At 39.5% G+C, this 25344-nt stretch overlaps 2 protein-coding genes across 7 annotated transcripts in view; one reads left to right on the top strand and one right to left on the bottom strand.

Annotated features, from left to right (window-relative positions):
* Positions 1-7019, bottom strand: part of BTD (biotinidase) — a 43966-nt gene extending 36947 nt beyond the window's left edge. Inside the window, exon 1 of one of the 5 annotated variants that reach the window (XM_065943356.1) lies at positions 6880-7019. Coding sequence is in view for 1 of the 5 variants with exons in the window: in XM_065943355.1 (XP_065799427.1) it covers positions 3112-3122 (11 nt within the window). In the remaining 4 variants the exon portion in view is untranslated. Of the gene's footprint in view, positions 1-2142; positions 2202-3111; positions 3215-6460; positions 6482-6674; positions 6810-6879 lie in introns of those variants that run through there. The other 4 variants (XM_065943357.1, XM_065943361.1, XM_065943355.1 and 1 more) reach the window with 4 other exon arrangements.
* The window catches only part of HACL1 (2-hydroxyacyl-CoA lyase 1), a 40835-nt gene continuing 22390 nt past the window's right edge, over positions 6900-25344 (top strand). The window contains exons 1-10 of one of the 2 annotated variants that reach the window (XM_065943353.1): positions 6900-7038; positions 7230-7334; positions 9198-9238; positions 10577-10657; positions 12046-12118; positions 13030-13107; positions 13960-14054; positions 15588-15700; positions 17100-17235; positions 21168-21273. In XM_065943353.1, coding sequence (XP_065799425.1) covers positions 6949-7038; positions 7230-7334; positions 9198-9238; positions 10577-10657; positions 12046-12118; positions 13030-13107; positions 13960-14054; positions 15588-15700; positions 17100-17235; positions 21168-21273 — 918 coding nt within the window. In that variant the 5' untranslated portion in view covers positions 6900-6948. The remainder of the gene's footprint in view (positions 7039-7229; positions 7335-9197; positions 9239-10576; positions 10658-12045; positions 12119-13029; positions 13108-13959; positions 14055-15587; positions 15701-17099; positions 17236-21167; positions 21274-25344) is intronic. The other variant, XM_065943354.1, reaches the window with a different exon arrangement.

Raw genomic sequence — 25344 nt, 5'->3', positions numbered from 1 at the left:
ATATCAAGCAGTGCTAATGGAAGATCCAGGCCTCACTATATTTCCTTGTGAGGTTCTTAACCCAGCCACCCTCCTGCCTACCCTCAAGGGCTCTCTCCCCTTTCACTCTTGCCTAGAAACCTTGGACCACTAGACAAAACCCTGCCAGGGATTGCTGGAAGATCCTCTGACCACTCCTGAGGAAATCTAGTACACTGACCCTTGGAAGGAAAGTTACGACCAACCTAGATAGCATATTAAAGAGCAGAGACATTACTTTGCCAACAAAGGTCCATCTAGTCAAGGCTATGGTTTTTCCAGTGGTCATGTATCGATGTGAGAGTTGGACCATAAAGAAAGCCGAGCACTGAAGAATTGATGCTTTTGAACTGTGGTGTTGGAGAAGACTCTTGAGAGTCCCTTCGACTGCAAGGAGATCCAACCAGTCCATCCTAAAGGAGATCAGTCTTGGGTGTTCCTTGGAAGGACTGATGTTGAAGCTGAAACTCCAATACTTTGGCCATCTGATGCGAAGAGCTGACTCATTGGAAAAGACCCTGATGCTGGGAAGGACTGTGGGCAGGAGGAGAAAGGGACGACAGAGGATGAGATGGCTGAATGGCATCACCAACTCGATGGACATGAGTTTAAGTAAACTCCAGGAGTTGGTGATGGACAGGGAGGCCTGGCATGCTGCGGTTCATGGGGTCTCAGAGTCGGACACGACTGAGCGACTGAACTGAGCTGAACTGAAGGACAGAAATGTCTCCTCCCCAGGGAAGGCGGAGCTAGGAAGAAAATCAGAGAATACAACAATCCCCAAAACCCTGCCTCCCCAATGAATATTCTACCCCTTCATTTCTACACTCTATGAACCAGCCTGCCAAAGAAACTCAGTGCAGTTACTCACCTGAGACTGCCTGCTCTTGCCTTGAGAGCATCCTTTCCCTTAAATAAATCCTCATTTTGCTCTCATGACCTCCCTATCTCATCTCTGAATTCATTCTGCAATGAGACAAGAACCTACTTTCTGATAACACCGCTAGATAGATATGAATAAAAGTTCACTCATATGTACAAGAAGACATGCAAGAACATTCAGAGAAAAATGCTTATAACACCAAAAAGCTTAAAACAGCCCAAATGCCATTACTTAAAGAATGGACATGTGGGAACGATAAACACTGAAGTCAAAGTAGTGGTTACCTCTATGGCACAGGGCAGGAGATGTGATGGGGGAGGGAACACAGGGGCTTTTGTTCTATTTATAATGCATTTCTTAAACTAGGGCTGGGTACCTGGGTGTCTATTAATCTCTGTTCTTATTCAAGTGTCTGAAAGATGTCATAAATGACATTAAGTATATATAAATATCTAAAACATATAAAATAAAAAATATAAATTATAAATGTATAAAAAAGAAAGTGAATAAAGCAATACATCACAGCTAAGCTCCAAACAGAAACTCAAAGGTCATGATGCAGAAAAAAGTTCAAGGGCTTGCGTTCCTCATCATGAAGATGTCCCTCACCCTGGCTTATACCTCAGTTCAACTCCAAACCCGGGGAAGCATTCAGAGTTTACCCTGGAGCTGACACAGACTAGATAGAAGCAAAACAAAACCATACAGGGACTTCCCTGGTGGTCCAGGGGCTAAGACTCTGTGCTCCCAATGCAGAGCGCCTGGGTTCAATCCTTGGTCAGGGAACCAGACCCCACATGCCGCAGGAAGATCAAAGATCCCATGTAGCACACCTAAGACCTGGCATAGCCAAACAAACAAATGAAATAAAAGTTTTAAAAAATACGATACAATATAAAAAGTGAAAGGAAGGGGCTCAAATGAAGGCTGGTGGTAAAACAAGAAACAAATGAAAACAGAAAACATTTAAACACTGATAACCACGTTTCACAGGTGATGGCTGCTGAACCCCTAGCCCAGCTGTGGAGTTCTAGCATATGGAGACATTCTATATGATGACTTCTAAGCCATTTGAAATAAATCACTCATGTCCTCACAGCATGACCTATAGTTGTCACCATTTCTGGAGCATTTTCCACAAAATAGACACCTTATCAGTGATCTAATAATTGCTGATGTCAAACCCCATATTTGCTTTAAAAAAACAAGACAAAAAAAGCACACAGCAGATGAAAACAAACCTCCTTCAGTTTCTGCCCCAGAGTGCTTCCACTCCAGTTCTGGGTCTTGCTGAGTCTCACTGGCATTAAAAAGCAAAGCAGAGGTGAAGAGCCTGCAGACCAAGGGCAGGGATCCAACCATTCTCTAGGTCACACAGTAACCAGGAGAAACTCCCAGTCCCTGTCTGCCAGTAACAGCCATTAAATCTGGCCCTGCTGGTTCAATAATGAAGTTGCTTCTCACTGGCTTCACTTCAGACCTATTTCTGAGATTAGGTACAGTTCATAAGCTTAATGAGAAGCAAATAAAATTAATTTAACCTGCTTTCTTCAAAGAACCATTTGCTGTACAGTTTTCAAGTTTGGTTTAAAAAATAGTGTTCTACATAGCCTTCCTTTTGGGTTGTTGTTGCTTTTGTTTGTATTTAAGATACTCAGTTTCAGTTTCTCCTCTGTTTCAGTCAATTTTATTTTATTTTCAGCCATTCTATAATGCATCATAAATAATCCCAATTCATTTCTTCATGCAATAACCAAACACTTCACATTTTGACAAAATATGCCTACAAGAATATTTCTTACAGGTTCAGTTAGTGTTATGCTTTCCAATAGTCACATGGATTTTCAGTGTCCTTGTTAGTTTACTGAAATTAAGACACAACATCATAATTCTGGGGCCTAAGAAGTTACTGGGCTTCCCCGGTGGCTCGGTGGTAAAGAAGCCACCTGCAGTGTAGGATCTCAGGTCTAGAACTCACAAATAGAGTAACCAGTATGAAAACTCTGATGACTGACCCTGCTCTTTGGAGAGTATGCTATCATTACTCCAGCCTTTTCTTTTAAAAATACAAACAAACTAGACTTACTCCTCCTTTGGCCTCCTTCCACCAATAAACAAGGCAAACAAACAAAATTTCAATAAAATATCCAACAAATAAAATTCCATGCCTGCCACCAATTTAAATAATAAAGAACATGGTTAATGCTTACAGTGTCTGCATACAGGCCTTGGATAAGTTACTAAAGAATCCTGGAATCCGCTCACTGCCATTGGATTGAAGGCAGTTGCTTCCAAGGGCCTGTAAATCTTGGAGGGAGACTCTCAGTACTTCTGCTGAATCATCAGAACCAAGTTAACCATGGAACGTTACGCCCTGTACTCAAAGGTGTAAAGGTGAACCAAGTTGCAACAGTCTCATCGACTTCTCCCCCTGCTACAGGGCAGAGTCTAGTCAGTTGAGAATTTATCCTTTTGCACAATGCGTTAATCTGAATTCAGGGGATTTGTTCCAATTCATAGCTCAGTTTTCACACTATATACTGAGTGATTCCGTCAGTGATTCTTTTGGGACATCAGTGAACCCAAGTCCCCATGAACCGACTGACCACGACCTACACAGTCTGTGCTATTAATGTCAACCTAGCCTTGAACCCATAAATCCAAATTAAGCATCAGTATTTGATAACAGGCAAGCACACATTTACTTATTAACTCATGCATCCAGCATGAGTACGGAGCTGGTGCTTCTCAAGTCAGCCTGCGAATCAAATTTAGATAGCAGCTTTAAAAAAAAAAAACAGGTGCCTAATTTGTCCTAAGATGCTGATTCAGAAGATGTGGGGTAGGCCCAAGCAACTGTATATTTAAAACACTTTGCAGGAACTTCCCTGGTGGTCCAGTGATTAAGAATACTTCCTGGTTGGGCAACTAAGATCCCACATGCTTGACTGTGTGCTATGTCACTTCACTCTTTGTGACCCCATGGACTATAGCCCGCCAGACTCCTCTGTCCATGGGATTCTCCAGGCAAGAATACTGGAGTGAGTTGCCATGCCCTCCTCCAGGGGATCTTCCTAACCCAGGGATCGAACCCAGATCTCTTACATTCCCTCATTGGCAGTCAGGTTCTTTACCACTAGCCCCACCTGGGAAGCCCAAGATCCCACATGCTGCTGAGCAACTAAGCCTTCAAGCCACAATTACTGAGCCCTCCTGCTTTAACTAGAGAGAAGCCCACACGCCCACAAGGAGACTTCATGCCGCAACTAAAACCTGACGCAGCCAAAAATAAATAAATATTTTTAAAAAATAAAATACAAAATAAAAGGCTTTCCAAGTGATTCTGATGCTTGGGAATAGAAACTGTCACATAGGTACTGACAGAAACAGTCCCACATGATAGAGAGATGAAGGGTCTATGCTTCTCAAACAGGGGCAGTGAACATTGTGCCAAAGATTATTCAAAGACAAAAAATATTTTGTGTTCAAAGTCGGCATCTTTCTGGAATGCCAGCTCTTATGGGTATTTTAAAACATCATTTGTATTTTGGTGGCAACAAGTGTCAAAACTCATTTAAGATCTGTACATTTAAATGTACGTTTACCTCAATTAAAAAGACTACTTTTATATTAAAATATGGATAGATTCTGGAATACAATGCAAGATTTGCATTTATTTTTTTAGATGAACTCTAAAACTTTAAAGAAATCCTCCTCTTAGATGGGCTACCTTAGGCTACGTCCCCATACCCAAAGAGGCAGCCATTCTCATTCCTTTGCTTAGAGTGAGAGTTAGGACTTAAAATGCGAGGAGAAACCTTTTTCAAAAGGCTCAATGAGTTTAGGAATTCTTTCATTTCCAAAGTTTTTCATTCATTTCACTAACCAGGACCCACTCTCCTCGCTTCCGATTTCTTTGCGTGTTTTAAGTCACTCAGTTGTGTCCAACTCTTTGCGACCCCATGGGCTGTAGCCCCTCAGGCTCCTCTGTCCATGGAGATTCTCCAGGCAAGAGTACTGGAGTGTATATTGCCCTGCCCTCCTCCAGGGGATCTTCCCCACCAAGGGGTCAAACCCCTCTCTTCTGTCTCCTGCATGGGCAGGTGGTTCTTTACCACTAGTGCCACCTGGGAAGCTTCTCTGGTTTCTTTCCTTCCCACATATTACTAGTTTTACTGCTTTAAAACACTTCAAATCCTCAAAAACCTAAGTTCCACTCTTCCTTACGATCTGAGAAGTTCTGTTTGCTACTGTTAGTTAGTTGGAATAGGGAAAAGAGTCCAAAATGGCGGTGGCTAAAAGACCTGGAGGGGAAAGTCCGAGAAAATAGAACAAAGGAAGGTCCGAGGACCTGCGTGAGAACCTCAGGTAAAACAAACAACGCTCCTACCTAACTAAGCCCAATTTACATAAGACAGGCCCAGGGACAGAGAAACGTATAAAAAGAGGAGCCAAAGCCCTCTTCTCTCCTTTTTTCGCTTCCCAGCAACCCCCCCCCCGCCACTGCGCGCGATGGGGCGATCTTCTCTTCGCATCTCTGGATCAACGTGCCCTCACGCCTCAAAGATGGATTTTTCTGCTATTATCTAAATAAATAGAGCTGTAACACTGAGCTGTAACACTGATTTATTTAAGAGCTATAACACGGTCCGTCGGAGACCTGAGAGCTATAACACGGCCTGTCCTCCAAGAGCTGTGACCCGCCAAGGGGCTTTAATGTCCGTCACTCCAAATTTTTGTTGTGACGAGACAAAGAACCAAGGTACATACACTCGCATGACACTACTAAGCAGGTGGTCTAATGCTCCTGAGGCCCTGGCATCATGAACCACACACTGTAAGGACATTTTCACTCAAAACTGTCTTTTAAAAAGTTCTCTTCTTGCGATAAACTTTGATAGAAGAGTATGAAAAAGAAGTGTGTACATAGAGGCAGAACCGAATCACTTCGCTGTACAGCAGAAATTAACACTATAAGTCAATAAATACTTCAATACTTTTTTTTTTTTTTTTTCCACAAAAAGGTTCTCAGCTGCAGGAGCTGGTCTCGATAAGAGGCTGACTCTGAAGACTCACAACTCTCCCCACCATTTCCTGACTTCACTGTAAAGGCAGAGTGAAGGGTTACTAGCAAGGATTACAGAAAAAAAAAAAAAACCGTCAGAAGTAACTAGGCTCAAGGGGCCCTTATCCCCTGTGGCCAAAGGGCGGAAGGGTGAAGGGAGTACAAGACTTCTGGTCCAAAGGCTCTGGGCAAGTTACTTCAGCTCTCCCTGGGAGATACGGTGTCCTTGTCTAAAGTAAAGAGTACACATCCGCTTACGGATTTAATTAGTTGGCATTTATCTTCACGGATTGCAAAGTTACGAACGTATCCATCAAATAAGCGTGTACGTCAAAGCCTAGAATACAACGAGACGCGGGAACAAAACCACACAACACAAAAAAAGGCCCGCCTCGACCAACATCCGGCGCCATCCCACCGCTCGCGTCCCAGCAAAACCCGCGCGCAGCTCCCGGAGCCACGCCCCCTTCTGCGACGGCCCCGCCGCGGCCCACCTTCCGCCCTGCTCTGCGCAGGCACCACTCGCCCTGCCGGGTTCCCTAAAGGCTGTGGGGTGGGGCCGCGAGCGCGCGCCACGCCCCTTTCTGCCGCGGCCACGCTCCTGGCCCCGCTTCCGCCCAGGCTCTGCGCAGGCGCCACCCGCCCCTCCCGCGTCCCTAAAAGGTTCTAGGTCGTGGGCTAAGGCCCCAGACCCCACCGCCGGCCCACCTCTCACGCGCTCGGCGGACGCCTCCGCCTCCTCCTAAAGCTCCCCGAGTTCCGTGAGGGGCGGGCCGGAGAGAAGGGCCGGCCCTGACAGGAGAGAGCGTGTTTACCCGTCACCTCAGCGCCAGTAGGCTGGCTGCAGCCCCGCCCCTCTCCCCTCCTTAAAGGTGCCTATGGCTCCCCTCCTCCTTTAGAGGAGCGGCCTCACGGTTAGTGTCCTCAGGGGCTGGCTTGACAGGGTGACTCCGCGTTAGCCTGCTGTCCGCTGCGGTGGGAGATGTCGGAAAGTAACCTGGCGGCGCGCAGTGACGGACTCGAGGGGCAGGTGTCCGGGGCGCGAGTCATCGCCCAGGCCCTGAAAACCCAGGTGTGAGGCCTGCCCGCTGCAGAGAGCCCTACGGAAGCCGACGGGGCCGCCGCGTTGTCTTGGAAACGGGAAAGCGGCGGGAGTGGGGAGGTGGGCAGAAGGGAGGTTTGCGGGAGGTTTTCTTTTTTTACCGCCTCGAAAGGGCGGGCTGGGGTGCTGGCCTCATTCCTCTGCTTTTGGCCGCCCCCCAGGACGTGAATTACATGTTCGGCATCGTAGGCATCCCGGTGACCGAAATCGCCCTTGCTGCGCAGGAGGTGGGCATCAGATACATCGGGATGAGGAATGAGCAGGCAGTAAGTATGGACTCAGAGCCCAGCGCGTTCTTGGGAATGAGTAACGGTGATGACAAATAATTCATTGCAGACAGTCGCTGCTTACCGCTCACTCTTCTAATACTTTATGCTTATCAATCACAACGCTCCTGGGAGGCAAGACCGATTGTTAATCGTCGCTGCAGATGAGAACAGTGAGGCTCCAGTTAAAAATAAATAAATGTAAAATTCATAAAAGAGAGACGCCCCCGCCCCCCACAGAGAAGTGAAGAAACTTGCTCAAGGAAACAGCTAGCGGAGTCAGGCTTTGAACCCAGGTGTTCTGGCTCTGGAGTCCTTGCTGTTACAACTACGCAGTATGGAACTCTGCCAGGTCTTTAGAGTGTCAGAATCGGAAGGGACACTTACTTGGTCTGATACTTACCTGGGCCCCTGTGCTTCATTCCTATAACTAGCTATTGTTATGTGTCTGTTTCTGTGTATTATTTGCCTCGTCTGACTTCCCTATTAGTCTGTGAGTTCCAGGGGGTCACAAATACATATTTCTTATTCGCACATCTGTATCCCCAGTTTATCCGTGGGGCCTGCCCATGATAGTACCTGCAACATGAATGGGGAAAGGTCACGTCTCAGGTTGTGTAGTAGGTGGCTCTGCAAGGTGACAGGCCTCACAAATGATAAAGCCGTGATTGAACTCCAGAGATGTCCCAAGACCCAGGCCAGTGCTCATTCCACCTCCTCACATTGCCACCCTTCTTAGAGGCTTATTTGGAAGTCCAAGAAAGGAAGTTAGGACGTTTTGTCAACCCTGTCTCATTTCTTCATAAAGGGCATTTAGCATTTTCCCAGGTTATCTTGTGTTTAGCACCTTCCCCTTCTTTCTGTAATGAGCTGAAGTGCAGTTTAAAAATAAAAACTAACCATATGAAGGCCATAAAGGAAATTTCAATCAATCTCCAAGCAAGGATTGAAAATATACAGTATGTGTGACTGGACCTTGTGGAAATAAACTGGAATTTAATAACAGGAAGATGGAAAATCCCTAAACATTTGAAAATTCAATACATTGTAAATATTTGGAAAGATTAATTAAAATCAATAAACTTCACAGCAGATTGATTAAGAATAAAAGAGAAAAAAATACAAATTACCAGTATCAGGGATGAAAATGGAGATGTCACCATGGACCCTAACTAACCAGTGGGGTGAAGAAGAAATCTCAGTATAAAATGGAAAACATTTTGAATTGAATAATGATGAGAAAATGAGATTTCAAACATGTGAGCTACAGCTAAGCAGTTCTTAGAGGAAATAGTTTTAAATGAATCTCTTAGTAAAGAAGATAAAAAATCAGTGCTCCGAGCATGCATTTTAAGAAGCTAGAAAAAGGAAGCCAAAGTAAATCCAAACTGAAAGTAGTAAAGTGATAAACACAAGAGTGGAAGTCAATGGAGGAGAAAACAAACAGTAGAGAAAAAGCCACAAATCCAAAAATTGTGTCTTTGAAAAGATCAATAAATTTGGTAAATCTCTAGCAAGACTGATGAAGAATAAAACATAAAAAGCACAAATTATCAGTGTTAGGAATAAAAAAGAGGGTATTCCTATTGATCCTGCAGATGTTTAAGCAATTATAAGATGATATTATGAATAAACTAGGTGATACAGACAAATTCCTTGAAAAACTAAATATCAGTGATTAAGTGATTATCTGAAGTATACAGATAGAAGATTACTTGTTAAAATGAAAAATATTCCATTTTCCCCTTATTGAGAGTAAATTATTACATACATACTTTATACATGTATAATACTTATTATTTAATATGATTTAATACTATAAAAGTTCCAAAATGCTTAAGTACTAGTGTTTTTTCTTTGTAGGCTTGCTATGCTGCCTCTGCAGTTGGATATCTGACGGGCAGGTAAGCTCAAGTCTGTTTTATTTCAGCTTCTTTTTTAAACTTGAGTTGTAATTAACACATAGTATTAAATTAGTTTTAGGTGTCCAACATAGTGATTTTATATTTTTATACATTATGAAATGGTCACCACAGTAAAACCAGTTCCCATCTGTTAGCATACAAAGTTGTTAGATACAATGTATGTTATTGCCTGTGTTCCCTATGCTGTATATTTCATCCCAATGACTTACTTATTTTATAGCTGGTAGTTTGTACCTCTTAATCCCTTTGACCTATTTTATCCATTTCTCTACCCGTCTTCCCCCTAGCAGCCACCAGTATGTTCTCTGTGTCTATGGGTCTGTTTCTGTTTTGTTTGTTCATTGTTTTGTTTTTGAGAGTCCACATATAAATGAAATCATAATAGTATTTGATTTTCTCTGACTTATTTCACTAAGCATAATATCCTCCAAGTTTATCCATGTTGCCACAAAGATTTCATTCTTTTTTATTGCTAATATTTCATTGTGTGTGTCTGTGTGTGTATATATATATATACACACACACCACATCTTCTTCATCCATTCATCCATGGATGGACAGTGATGTTGCTTCTGTTTATTGGCTGTTATAAATAGTGCTGCATTAACCTAGGTACATGTATCTTTTGGAATTAGTGTTTTTGTTTTCTTTTGATAAATACCCAGGGTGGAATTGCTGGATTATATGATAGTTCTATTTTTAGTTTTTTGAGGAGCCTCCACATTGTTTTTCATAGCAGCTGCACCAATTTAAAGGCTGTCTTAAATAGAGGTTCCTAAGAAGTTACTTTATGAATTGAAAATGGTAAGCTGAATTGTATGGAGATATCATTTTCTTCAGTGCTTTAGGGTTAGATGGTCATCTAGGGTAAAGCATTCAAGTTCAACTTTAAAAATTGGGGCAGAACTCTGCATTTTAGAATTACTTTCTGTCAAAGACCAATTTACATTATATATTTATTTGTTAAGAAATTTTAAAAAACACTTTTTTTCCATACAAAAGTATGTTCAGTAGTCAAAAATTTGCTTCTGTATGCAGTCACCTTGATTTAGGCCAAATTTAGTAGGAGCAAAATATGAAAAGTTTAGTGAAATACAGTGTGAGGATGGTAAATACCTTGTCTTGCAGGAAGACGGATATGATCCTTTTTTAAAAAAACTAATTCAAAAATAATCTAATAATTGTTTTATAGCTGTAGTAAAGACCTATGTATCCTTCCTTTGAAGTCCAAGAAGATTACATTTCACCCTAAAATGGTATGAATCAAGTAGTGCATTTGACCTGCTTTTAATATAATTAATTCTGTTTTGCTTTTAGGCCAGGAGTTTGCCTTGTTGTTTCTGGCCCAGGTCTCATCCATGGTTTGGGCGGTATGGCAAATGCAAACATGAACTGTTGGTAATTAGTTTATTATTACTGAAAACATTTTCTTGAAAATAGCAACACATGATTTTATCCAGTGGAGAACCACTGATCTGTGGTGGGAAGATGGGGGGGTCATATGCTTGAGGAAATGACTTAGTGAAAAATTAAGAAGAGTGTTAGGAAGAAAATAAAAAAACATCAATAATTCTTTTACCTAGAGAAAAACACTTAATATATGGGGATATTCCATATCCATATATGTATGTGAATGTATGTATAAGTCTTTTTAAGTGAAGAATTGTTTATTAAGATTCCAGCTCAATATACAAGAATATTTAATTTTTCACCTTGTCTTGCATAACCAGCAGGACAATTGAAATCATATTTATTGAGTTGGCTTTATAAACAGATTAGTTGCTCTTGCCCTTAAGCCTGGTTCTTAACCTCTGATTCTTTACCAGTACAATCATGTTAAAGGGGGCTGTGTCTTTTTGTTTTCTAATAATTTAATTTATAGTTATTTATTTTTGGCTGTGTTGGGTCTTTGTTGCTATGTGGGCTTCCCTCTAGTTGTGGCGACCAGGGGCTACTCTCTAGTTGTAACAGGTGGGCTTCTCATTGTGTTGGCTTCTCTTGTTGGAGAGTACAGGCTCTAGGGCACGCGGATTCAGTAGTTGCAGCACATCTGTTCAATGGTTGGGGCTCCCAGGCTCTAGAGCACAGGCTCAGTGGTTGTGGCACACAGGCTTAGCTGCTCCGTGACATGTAGGATCTTCCTAGATCAGGGATCAAACCTGTGTCTCCTGCATTGGCAGGAGGATTCTTTACCACTGAGCCACCAGGGAAGCCCAAGGGGGCTGTATTCTGTTCAGTTGATACACTGTTTAAATTTCCCGGAGGAAGGAGGTTATTTTTTCTTGCCATGTGTTTCTTACAGGTCCTTCTTTTCTTTCTTCCTACACTTTCTTATCAACTTCAGTGTCTGGTAGGTTTTAAGTAACTTTAGCTTTGCTATCTTTTATTCTCCCTGAGAATTTTATTGCTGAGGAATTTTTCTCATCATTCTGCCATTTCCAAACAGATTAGTTAGGAAAGTGTGAAAAAAATTTTTTCCTTCTCTTAATCTCAAGAATAATAGAAACAGCATAACAATTCATTTTACATCATCACACCCAGAGGTTTAGTTTAGCATCAGTATCCAGAAGAGGCAAGGGAGAGAGAGGTATGGAGGAAAAATATTTACTATAAATTTCAGATTTTTCTGAAATCAAGAAAGCATTTTCTCAGACCAAGATGTTTCCTAAATCTTTTTAAATTGACAGTTTTTAAGAGAAAATGTAATTCTTTTTCTTTTTTTAACATTCACTGAGTGCTTTTTATTCACTGGGCACATGTTGTAATTCTCTTTTAAAAAATTTCAGGCCCTTGATTGTGATTGGTGGTTCCTCTGAAAGAAGTCAGGAAACAATGGGAGCCTTCCAGGAATTTCCTCAGGTACCCATCTCTAAGATCTTCCCTCTGTAGTATAATTATACTCTATTAAGATTTATGGAGAAGAAATTAAAACTATCTGCAAAGTAAACACAGAAATACCTGAGATAGCTTAAAGGTAATTTTCCTCAACTACAGGAAGCTCTCAATGTGAGTGTTAAGAAAGCTTAGAATCTGCTTAACAATCTTCCAAGAAAGATAACCTTTTGACAGAAATTTAAACTCTGAAAATAAGTTCTTTAAAGAATCAAGAAAATGCAGGAATAAAAATGATTTGGGATTGTCAGACTTTGAGGAAGAGAAAAGTTGAAAGGAAAAATCCTGCTCACACCTGCAGGGCTAAAACTACCAACTGTTCCATAGATTTTATATCAAAAAGTATTAAGAGAAACAGTTTCTATATAATGCTTCAAAGTACACTAAACAATGAAAAATTAGAAATACTGAATTTATGCGAAACAGCATGGCAACAAAACATATAACTGGAAAACTGGCAGAAATGTAAAAATAGATTATTATTACAATGAGATATAACAGATAAAGTTGTGTATCCCTGGATGTAGAATTTCTGGGTCCAAGGATATTCTTACTTATATTTTTAGGAGACATTGTCAACTTCCCTCCCCATTTACATTCTCATAAACCTCAGGTGATGACAGTTACTCCCTAACTTTTTCACCTTTGACAGTCTGAGAAATGAAAATGGTGTCTTGTTTTGATTTTCTTCCTGAATTGTACCAAGGCAGATGTTGGTTGTACTTTGCATAGACTTTTAAGAAACAGTCCAGATAATGCATTTTTCTCCATCTTGCCTCTAAACATAGTAGAATGTAGTGACTTAACATTTCTTCTTCTTTCACAAGAGTAATATGATACATGCGCTGAGTTTTAAGTGATTTTCTTTTCACCTACAGGTTGAAGCTTGTAGATTATATAGCAAGTTCTCTGCCCGGCCAAGTAGCATAGAAGCTATTCCGTCTATTATCGAAAAGGTACAGTAGTTAATTACAAGCTCTCCAGGTCCACTGGTTTTTCTCAGTTGCTTATACCTGTGTTACTTTTATTCTCAATAGAGAGAGTAAACATTTGGAATATATCAGGCAGTTAACAATGATATTGATAAATAGCTATGTACATTTTAATATTTACTGTCCTTAACTTAATTAAAGAACTAGATAAAATACATCTTTTAGAAGAATTTTTCCTATACTTTAGTTTTTAATTTTTTTTAATTATGGAAAAGTAAAAAGAAGGGTATAATGAAACCCTGATTGCCCTTTCTCTTGTACTTCTGTAAGGTTATTTTTGAAAATTAGTACTAATGCATGTAAGACCATCTCTTAGTTGATTAAGCAGTGTATTAATAAACTGTGTGATGTTACATTTAAGCTGTTTCAAAAGCCATGTGTTATAGAAACCATTTGACACATGTTACAGCATCATAATTTCTGAAATCTTTGGTAAATCATTAAGATTAGAAAGCAGGTTAAAGTACATGTTACAAAACCTTGGCAGGCAGAACCTAGTAGATAATTTCTAGGACTGAAGTGTAGTGAAAAATGAATTTTAAAGCCCTAAGTGAGTACTTTCTTCTCTCTCTCCTTTGAAACAAAAATATACAATCAATAGACTACACTTCAATTTTAATTAAAATTGCTTATTTCTAAGGATGTTGCATCAACTAAGGATGTCAAGAAAATTTTAAATAGTATTTATTTCACAATTTTAAATTATCTTTGAGTAGGATGTGATAATGAGGATTGAGATTTTTAGTATATGTGCTACCGTAGCGAGCACTGGATTGAGATTTTTAAAATATTTTCTTCCATTTGTAATGAACTTAGGCAGTGAGAAGCAGTCTTTATGGTCGTCCAGGTGCTTGCTATGTCGACATACCTGCAGATTTCGTGAACCTCCAGGTGAATGTGAATTCTATAAAGTGAGTAATAGTTAATTGGAGTTCTTTCTCAATTGTGTTACCATAAGGCTTACCTTTTGAAAAGAATTTACCTAGCAGCTTATAAGTTACAATTTTCACTTGTCTTAACTTTTGCAGATTTGGTGATTAAACTGAATCCTGGCCAAAGGGATTAATTCTCTTATTTAAAATTGTATTATTTAAGAATTATCTTGGGGTTTAATTACTAAGTCAAATACTTGGAGCTTCCCAAACTCCTCATTTGAAATTATTCTCCCAGTAACCATATTTAATCCTCATGTAGTATGGTTATTTAGAGTCTTCATGGTTGGTGTAAATCAAGAGATGAAGTGACTATTGAAAAATTACTATAATTCAGCATAAAAAATTTTAATCTGTCTCTGTGATATAAAAATATTTCAACACCGGATATTACTATGATTTGCCAAGTCCCCTTATTCCGTAAATAAACGCTGAGTGAACAGTAAGTACAACAAACTGGTAAATAAGTCGCCCCTGATAAGGTTGGGTACTTGGGTTAATGCATCACCCTGAGTACCATTTAGCACATTTCTGCTGTCAGGGACTAGGTGGACCTTCAGTGACTCCTGAGAGACAGCGGGCATTTCTGTTCACTCAGGATACCAAGTACTGGTTTCCATTGGGACGGTCAGACAGAAAGGGTGTCAGTTTCTTGTAATTCCTGAGCATGAAGATCAAAATAAGATTATTGGGTTTACAACTTTTAAAAGACTTGAATGCCCTTTTTTGGTATTATATGCCCAAGTTTTGTACAGGATGTTTATTGATTAGGGTAAATGAAATAAAACACTGAGGATTTGGTATCTAGAAATAACTAGGACCATTTTAATATTTCTTTTACTAATGCATATTGTGGTACTAAAATGTGGACTTAGTGAGTGGTAATATAGTAAGGAAGGTGGAAGCATGGACTTTGGAGACAGAACAGCCTACTTCAGCCTAGTTGCCCCATACCATCCAGGGACCCTGGGCAAGTTACCTACTTTCTGAGGAGTTGTTTTTTCCCCCCACAGTAGTGAAATGGTTATAACGATAATACCTAATCTTATTATTTTGAAAATTAAATGAAAATACATGGCACATAGTATTAAATATTAAATTAAGTATATTTTTTAATTATTTCAACCACAATAACTACCACTTCATTGTAAAGTCATTAGCTCTGTTTTCCTGTAAATGAATTGTTTATTTGGCTATTAGCTCATCTTAGGGAATAAATGTTGATTTGCCAGATTTTATAGATATAATGGTTATATAGGAAAAAGTCTTTATCTTTTAGTTCTTAAGTCTTGGTGATATAATCTACTTTAAAATGGCTTAGGAAGAAATGTTTATGTGTGTCTATGTGTGTACACATGAAGCAAATGTAAAATATTAGTGGTGGCATCTACAGGGTGGGTGTATGCAGTTTATTATACTGTTTTTTTCCTACCTTTTTTTGTATTTGATATTTTCACAATAAAAAAGTTTAAAAATTGGCCTGCTTTAATTAACAGAGCTCTTTATTTCCAGGTATGTGGAGTGCTGTATGCCACCTCCTATTAGCATGGCAGAAACCTCTGCTGTATGCACGGCAGCATCTGTTATTAGGAATGCCAAGCAACCTCTTATCATCATTGGGAAAGGTAGCGCTGAATGGAACTCTAAATCTTGCTAGGCTTTCAAAAGAATGCCGATTCTGTTTAGAGCTTGTCGCCATTATTTGCTTCCCTGACGTCTCAGACAGTAAAGAATCTGCCTGCAATGCAAGTTTGATCCCTGGGTTGGGAAGGTCCCCTGGAGAAGGAAATGGCAACCCACTCCAGTATTCTTGCCTGGAGAATCCCAAGACAGAGGAGCCTAATAGGTTACAGTCCATGGGGTCTCAAGAGTCGGACACAACTCAGCAACAACAGCTGGTAGACAGACCTGATCATCAGTATGTGTGGTGTGTGTAGAGAACTGAGGTGGGTTCTCAGGGGAAGTAGCAACAACGTTCTTGTGTGGTGATGTGGAAAAACAATTCAGAAGAGATGATGCTGTAGCTGCCCAGTGGAAAAAGACAAGGGTAACTGGTCACAGAGTGAACACGGAGAACCCAGGCAGTCCAGGAAGAGGGAACTGAATGGACCAAGGTATTGAGGCAAGAAGGAGAATACAAGGAAGTGTTCTGAAAACTAGAAAGGAAATATTTTTCATCCTGCATGGGTGAGAAAAGATTGTAAGGTTTTTTTATAGGGGTGAATATTACATTGAATCTGAATGTACTACACTATTTGCTTGGATTCAGCAGAGAATTATAAATTCTGAATGTGGAGTGATATTTACTAACTGAGAAAGAGCATAAAGTTAAATAGCTAAAATGACGGCCTTGGTAACATGAGAAACAAAATCATTTCTGTATTCAAATAGTGAGTTGTTTCCAGTGCTATTGAGGGTATAAGACATGGCTATTCCTACAGACACATAACTGTAAATAAACAAATGGTGTGACCGCCTCGAGTTTGGTCCTATTGCAGTCACTGGATTATGGAATTTACGAAGTGATCTACAGAGCTTTAGAAATTTAGGCCCCTTGTTAGAATTTCCATACGTAGACTAGACGATGTGCAGTCCTGGTTGGCTGGTGGTGGGGAGCAATGTGTGAGGTTGCTTTTACCTGTCAGAGCAAAGTCTTTGCTTTCCCGCCTGTACCTCCCAGTCTGTGTGTGTTCAGGTAATTGTTAGTGGTAGTAATTCAGGAGGAACATAGCATAGAACCGACAATTAAGAACAGCAAGAGTGCAAGGTGCAACTTTTGTTTGTGGGTAGACATACTTCAGAATAATTGATACTATTACTTGGCCGGGGGGAGGGAGGAATTAGAACTATTGCCTTCTTAAACATTTTAAAATACCAGAGATAAAAAACCACAAGTCGCCATTTGTTTAGAGCTTAAGCCCTGAGCAGGAGAATCTTTGAGAAGTTCTAAAAGCAGTCTCACATGAACTCTTGTAAGTATCTGGAGCTTAACTGCCTTGTCCAATACATTTGGATTTGTTGTAGGTGCCGCTTATGCCCATGCAGAGGAGAACATCAGGAAGTTGGTGGAGCAGTGTAAGTTGCCGTTTCTGCCCACCCCCATGGGAAAGGGTGTGATCCGTGACAACCATCCAAACTGTGTAGCTGCTGCCAGATCCAGGTATGGGACAACTCCAGATTTTAAATACAATAGCTTGGCAGATTTCAGACTACTCATTTAAGTTAGCTTGTGACTTGAATGAATCTAGTAGAAGTTCTGAAAGAATCATGTATTTTTAAGCACACCCATTTCTTTTTAGACTTTTCAGCACTTTTAACACTGTTCTCTATCTTCTGACCCTCATGATTTCAGATGAGAAATTTGTAGTCATTTGAATCTCTGATCCCCTATATGTAACATTATCTTGTTTTTCTGTGGCTGTGTTCAGAATATTTTATCATCTTTAGTTCTCAACAGTTTAATTATGATGTGTTTGGATACTTTTTTTTTTTTAATTTATCTTGATTGAGATTTTCTAATCTTCTTAAGTCTATACATTGATGTCTTCACCAAATTTGAAAAGTTTTGACTATTATTTCTTCAAATATGTTTTTCTGCACCCATCTTTTTTTCCAGAGTAACACAAATATTGTTGATATTGTCTCAGAGGTCCCTGAATAACTGTTTCATTTTAATCCTTTTCTCTTTTTTATATTTCCTTTTTGTCTGCTGAGAACTTTAAAAAATTATTTATTCATTCACTGATTTGTTTTTGGCTGTTCTGGGTCTTTGTTGCTGCACATAGGCTTTCTCTAGCTGCAACCAGCTGGGGCTGTCTGGTTGTGGTGTGTGGGCTTCTCTTGTGGAGCACAGGCAGTGTGGCTTGCAGGCTTCAGGAGGTGAGGTGTTTGGGCTCACTAGCTGTGGGGCACGGCTTAGTTCCATGGCCTGTGGAATCCTCCCAGACCAGGGAGTGACCCCATGTCTCCTGCATTGGCAGGTGGGTTCTTAACCATGGGACCGCCAGGAAAGTCCTCCCTGCAGAGAATTTTTATCTTCCCACTTATTTGAAAAGTATTTTTGTTTACCTTATGGAACATAGTCATAATAGCTGACTTAAAGTATGTTTACTAATTCTATCATCTGTGTCATCAGTACAATTGGTATCTATTCCTTATATTTTCTTCTGAAATTGGTTTTCTTTTGTGTGTGCATGTTGAGTAGTTTTTTATTGTATCCTAGAATTTTGAATATTATGTTGTGAGATTCTAGATCGTATAGAAATCCTCTGTAGAAGGTTGATTCTGTTTGTGTGTTTAATAGGCAGTTTGCTCGGTTGGGTCCAGACTGCAGGTCCTGTCTCACTCACTGTGGGCATGTCCCAGGGTCAGTTAATCTCCAGGGCCTCTGCTGTGCTTCTTTGACTCTGCCCATTTGTGCCCAGCCCAGGGCTGAGCCGCAGCCCCTGTTCTGAATGTGAATGCGCTGGTTCCTATCCAGAACGAGGGATTTCCTTTCTCTATCAGGACACAGCCCAAACCCTACTCCCATTTCCCAGAATCACTGTTCCTTCCCCTTGCTGATACCTTATAGTACCATACAACAGGTGCTGCCTTTGAGGCAAAGTGGCAGGAAAAAAAAGATGTAAAAAAAGGGGCATGCCCCCATACTTTCCACAGCACAGGGGCCTCTTTTCCCAGTTCCTCTGGCCTGAAAAACGAAGTTTCTCTTGGGAATTTAGCTGCTTAGGACTGTGGTCCAGTGGTTAAGACTGTGTACTTCCAAGCAGGAGGCACGGGTTCAACCCCTGATAAGGGAAGATTACACATGCTGTGCAGTGTGGCTCAAGAAAGGAAACAGAAAGACTTACCGCAGTGCTACTGTGCTGCCCTCAGCACAGCTGGGGGAGAGACACAGAGAAAAAGAAAACTACAGAGCTTTTTCTCCATGCTTTCAGGCATTCTGGGTCCCTTTTCCTGATTTTATGGCCAAAACACACTTTCTGATAAACCATGTTTTTTTTTTCTTTTAATTTCTTTATTTTGAAATACTATAAATATACAATTGAGAGAGTAATTTAGTGAACACTATGTAACCACCACTCCACTTTATCTAATATTAAGTATGTTGTTGCTTAAGGTTATTTCTGAGAAACAAAAAATGACAGATTTGTTTATAGTGTCTTACCTGATCCCATCCATTTCTTCTTCCCTCTCCACAATTCACCACTGTGCTACATTTGGTAATTTTCATGTTGCCATGCACACATTTCAGTTAGCTTTGAGGATTTTTAAAATGTAATGTTTGCTGTTCAGCCTTTAATGTTAATCATTTAATGCTATTTTAATAGACTCATAACTTTTCTTTTTTTTCATAGTAGTATACATTGTATGGGCTTCCCTGGTCTCTCAGATGGTAAAGAAACTGCCTGTAATGCAGGAGACCTGGGTTTGATCCCTGGGTTGGGAAGATCCCCTAGAGAAGGAAATGGCAATCCATTTCAGTATTCTTGCCTGGAAAATTCCATGCATAGCAGAGCCTGGTGGGTCCATGGGGTCACAAAGAGTCCAACATGGCTGAGTGACTAACTCTCATACATTGAACAGTAGCCAAATTAGTTATTACACTGTTTTCTTAAAATATACTTTAACTTGGGTTGAACTGAAGTTTATCTTCATTCTTGTTGAATTTTAAGAAGGTAATATTAATGACATTAATAATGTAAAAAAGATCATAAGGGGCTATAAATGTATCAACAATTTTAAGGGTTTTGGAGTATCTATAAGCAAATCTGTCGCTCCATTTCCAGATTTTATGTGTTTGTTAAATTGGACCACAGGACCAAAGCAGTATATAAGAATAGTTATTTTGACCATATAGTTAAAATAATAGCTGAATTTCTGTGAAAAATGGCATAAACCACTACAGAAGACAAAAGCAAAAGATCCTCTTTGGGCAAAAGACATAAGAAAAAAGGGAAACAGTCAAGAAGTAGAAAGAACAAAACCTTCGGCAGTTATGATAATAAAAATTATCCTACAAAAAGGCAGAGACCTTTCAATTGGATCAATAATAATGATGGTTATATGTATCATTAGAGACACATCTAAAAATGATACAATGTAAAAGCAAGCAAAGATGTATGAGGTAAACAAAAGGAAAGCAAGAATTGATAGCTATGTTTACTATCAGAGTGGCTATCAAAGCAAAAATAAATTGACCAAAAATATTAAGATATTAATATGTAAAAGTATTACAATTACACTTGGTGTAATATTTTTTGAAAGCAGTTTGGGAAAGTGAATCAATCATCATAAAAATACCTGCTTCTCGGAATCAATATGAAGTGGTCAAATAAAGATATGCAACCCAGACTATTAATAACAAAGACAATGTTCAGCAGTTGAGAAGAGGAGAAATCAATTTGTGTCCAACAAAATGTGTAGCTTTTAAAATTTGTATTTGAGAATAACTTAATAAGGAAAGCATATGTAAGCAAAAGTGCATGAGACAGTATTTAGTATATAAGCTCAGCTGTATAAAAATATACATGCGTAGAAAAAAAAGTGAAAGTAAAAGTAGCTCAGTCATGTCCAACTCTTTGTGACCCCATGGACTATACAATCCATGGGATTCTCCAGGCCAGAACACTGTAGTAGGAAACCTTTCCCTTCTCCAGGGGCCTTCCCAACCCAGGTCTCTCGCATTGCAGACAAATTAAAGACTAATGAAAATATGCCAGGATCTTAATAATAGTTTATAAGTTGATAGTAATATTGGGTAATTTTGGCTTTTTCCTTATACTTTCCTGTTTTTGCTTAATTATCTACAGTAGACTTGTATAATTTTTCTAATGATGAAAAAGTAGTAAATGCTATAGAGTATGGTAGTATTTTCTGCTTATGTCAACTTTTAGATTACCATTTAAATAGGATGACTTCATAAATTATTTCAGTTTGAAAGATCAAATTTACCATTTAAGCCCATTCTGAAGAGCAGGGTAAACTCCAAATTATTTAGACTTTTCCAAATACTTTATAAATTAATTTTAGAATAATTCAAATAAGAATGTAGATATGCTTTTTGTTATATCAGATTTTTCTTTTTAATAGGGCTTTGCAATTTGCTGATGTAATTGTGTTACTTGGTGCCAGATTAAATTGGATTTTGCATTTTGGACTGCCTCCAAGGTATCAGCGAGATGTGAAGTTTATCCAGGTACTCAAAGAGGAGAGATTTAAAGTCAAAGCTATGTGTCCTTTATTGTTCTCTCAGCATTACCAGCTCTGCTTTCTTCTTGACTTTTATAAAGAACTGTTTCTCTTTTTACTTAGGTAGAATTTTTTAAATTGTCTACCATATTTGCAGGTACCAAAGTGAGCTGCCTTTTCAAGCCTGTGAAACATAATGTTTCACTTTGCTTCTAACCAGAAAACCTTTCAAAATCAAGTTTTAAGTAGTTTGAAAAGCATAATTTACCTCTTCTTCAGAGTCCCAAGGTAGACAAAAGACTTTCAAGTAGGAGGTAGATTAGTATAAAGCACTCAGCTCTATTAGGAATTGAGCTGTTTCTTTAGATTCTCAAACTATCAAACACCCTTTGGTTAGAAACCTCTAAACAATGGTGCAGCTATGTCATTAAACAATGTTTGGAATAAGCTTTTGTATCTTTATGACCTTCTTTATAAACCGGTTTCCCTGCTGGTAGAAAAACCAGTACTAGTGTGTGTACAAACCTATTTGCCCTACATAGATTGTGTAAAGTAAAGACCTTGCTACAATGCTGTCTTCTCCCTGTTTACCTTTTACTTCCTAAGTCAACTTCTAGCAAGGACTGTTGAAAACTAAAGCCACAGACACACAAGACCTGGGTTGTACTGGAAGATGCTGCCACCTCTTTATTACAGAATAGAGTCCATCCTGAGTTACTACTCCTCAGGAAGCTGTCTTCACTGACCCATGGCCATCCAGAAATGGAGCAGAATTCTGAGTAAATAGGGCATAGTCATGCTTTTCCTGGATTGTTGTTCATCCACTCAGTCGTGTCTAACTCTTTGTGACTCCACTGGACTGCAACACACCAGGCTTCTCTGTCCTTCACTATCTCCTGGAATCTGCTCAAACTCACATGCATTGAGTCGGTGATGACACCCAACCATCTCGTCCTCTGTCACCCCTTTCTCCTCCTGCCCTCAGTCTTTCCCAGCCTTTCCCAATGAGTGGCTCTCAAACTGTGGTTCCCGGACCAGCAGTCTCAGCACCACTGGGAAGTCTGTTAGAAATGCACATTTTGGGGCCCCACCCTCGACCTCTTGAGAGAAAAAACTCTGAGTTGGATTCTTGCAGTCTCTGATTTATTTTTATTTATTTTTTTTTTTCATTTATTTTTATTAGTTGGAGGCTAATTACAATATTGTAGTGGTTTTTGCCATACATTGACATGAATCAGCCATGGATTTACATGTGTTCCCCATCCCGATCCCCACCTCCTGCCTCCTTCTCCATCCCATCCCTCTGAGTCTTCCCAGTGCACCAGCCCTGAGCACTTGTCTCATGCATCCAACCTGGGCTGGTGATCTGTTTCACCCTTGATAGTGTATTTGTTACAATGCTATTCTCTCAGAACATGCCACTCTCGCCTTCTCCCACAGAGTCCAAAAGTCTGTTCTGTACATCTGTGTCTTTTTCTGTCTTGAATATAGGGTTATCGTTACCATCTTTTTAAATTCCATATATATGTGTTAGCATACTGTATTGGTCTTTATCTTTCTGACTTACTTCACTCTGTATAATGGGCTCCAGTTTCATCCATCTCATTAGAACTGATTCAAATGAATTCTTTTTAATGGCTGAGTAATATTCCATGGTGTATATGTACCACAGCTTCCTTATCCACTCGTCTGCTGATGGGCATCTAGGTTGCTTCCATGTCCTGGCAATTACAAACAGTGCTGCAATTAACATTGGGTTGCACGTGTCTCTTTCAGATCTGGTTTAATAAGCCTGCCAGGTTGTTCTGATACATGTTCAAACTTGAGAGCTCCTGCTCTGAATACGAATTCTAGTGTAATTAAGTATAACCTTATTATACAACACTATAATTGATCAACTCAAATGTGTTGGGGTCCTTTAATGGACCGGAACCTTGTGGTATGGAGTCGACGATAAGAAAGTGAAAGAGAGAAAGAGAGAGAGAGACAAAAAAGACCCGTGGACCTAAGCTCTGATGGAGCAAAGGTGCTTTAATGATTTTTCTATGAGTATATATAGGCTGTAGTACAAGAAACTTCTTTCGGGAATGATAGAGATCAGAAAACCAAATGTACAGCAACCGTTACCAAGGGAACAAGGGGTAATGTTAGTCACAAGGTCAGGAGACAATCCATATCTCAAGAAAGGGAAAGGAGATTAAGCTGTTTTGTCCTAAGGAGAATGTTTACTAAAGGAGACTCATGCTTGCCTCACACAATGACCTCAGTCCCTGGGAGCAGCGTGCTGTTCCGCTTGAAGAGGGACAAAGGACTCATGAGAGACAGCATGTAGGAGTCCTCCCGTCAAACATTCCCTGACAATTCCCCCTTATTTATTTATAATATTTGTAAGAAGAGTTCTGACCATCAGAGTTTGTTTAGTTTTGACAATCTTTGCATGAAGGCAACGGTAGACAACAAATATAATTGTTAAAACAATCACCAAAATTATGGTTCTAGATCCAATGCTATGAGTAAGACTTTGAAACCATCAACGTGGGTCTAGCCCAGATAATTGATCAACTAATTGTTTAGCTAAAGTTTCCATATCAATGGAAGAGGGCAGATTATTAGAAAAGATTTCAAATATTTCTTTTTGTAATAATTGTACATTCAGAGAGGCATTATCATGTATGTTTTGTAAATGAAACTTGATTTGTTCCCAGTTGTAGGCACTATTATTAAAATGAACAGGAGTAACACAAAATTGAGTAGAATTCCAGTCACATTTTAGCATCACCTGTTTTTGTACATCTGTTAATTGATCTCCAACCCATTTGATGGCTGTTCTCAGTTCCTGTATTTCTTTTTGAATATCCTCATCTATTTGAGCCTGAGTGGCCCACATAGTATGAGCATTTTTAGTCCAATTTTGGATAAAATTATGTGTTTGAATTGAGGTTTGTAAGGTAACGCTAGTGATGACAGCAATGGTGCAAATAGTTATTAATCCTATAATGCCAAAAATCAGCCATCCAATGAATCCCTCTGAGTCTTACATCGCTAGAGCAATTTAGTAAATAACTGGGAAGCAAGTCTAGCCTTGGGACCTTTTTCCCAGGGCCACTGGAGATTTATTGGTAACCATAGATTATGTCAAGATCGAAGAATCAAAAGGGAGTCATTTTTTAAGGAAATAGAGGAGTTAAGACAAGTATATAATTTACAGTTTATGCAAGTTACAGAACGTAAAGTCTTATTGAATTGTAAATTTCCTATAGCTACAACAAAAGGAAGTGGAACATAGGCTTGTATAAAATATGATTGATTATAGTGAAAGAAATAATTGCTATAGCTATGATTGGTCCCTGTGGAATGTCTGGTCCAAGTCCCAAGTTCTTCGGTGTTTGCAGCAAGTTTTCAGATGTCCCATTGTTTAGGCCCAATCTGTTTATCAAGGATGATTTGAGGATGAGGGGGGGCCATTCTGTCATCAAGCTAGCCAAGAAGTCCTCTGTCATGGTAATGTTCCATTGTAGTATTAGTAACTTTCCATGTTACTTGAGTAATATAATCATATATATATTGTTAATATCATCTGAGCAGTTCAATAACCACATACTATGGGGTCCCCAATTGACAATTGTATGATTAGCTATAAACATTAATTTTCCTGGTTTGGCCTGACATTTGTCTCAATGAACAAGAATATATTTAAAGTAAACCTTTGCATGTTGTTCTTTGTTCTTTCCGTAATTCTTTCCCTAAAGTTTCAGTAGTATAAACATGGTTCACTGACAAAGAAAGGGCAGTAAATAATCCAAATAGTGTCCGAAAATCCTTTTCTGGAGGCAGGACGAAAGCCCAAGTTTGTCGACTAACGTTTATACATAACTCTGCTGGGCCCATACATAAAGGAAGGACTTCATAACCTAGAATGATATTACTTAGTTTTTCTTTTTCTTCAGGATGAGAGGGCCCCTCCAGTTCCAAGGAGGGGGCATATGTGTTGACTCATTAGCGAATGTGATTGGTTCTATATCTGTCCATTTTACAACCTACAATAAAAAAGGGGGTTAGGTATATAAGCCCAGTAAGT

The sequence above is a fragment of the Muntiacus reevesi genome, chromosome 8 (genome assembly GCF_963930625.1).
Source record: "Muntiacus reevesi chromosome 8, mMunRee1.1, whole genome shotgun sequence".
Classification (NCBI taxonomy): domain Eukaryota; kingdom Metazoa; phylum Chordata; class Mammalia; order Artiodactyla; family Cervidae; genus Muntiacus; species Muntiacus reevesi.
This window is presented reverse-complemented; position numbering and strand designations above follow the sequence as displayed.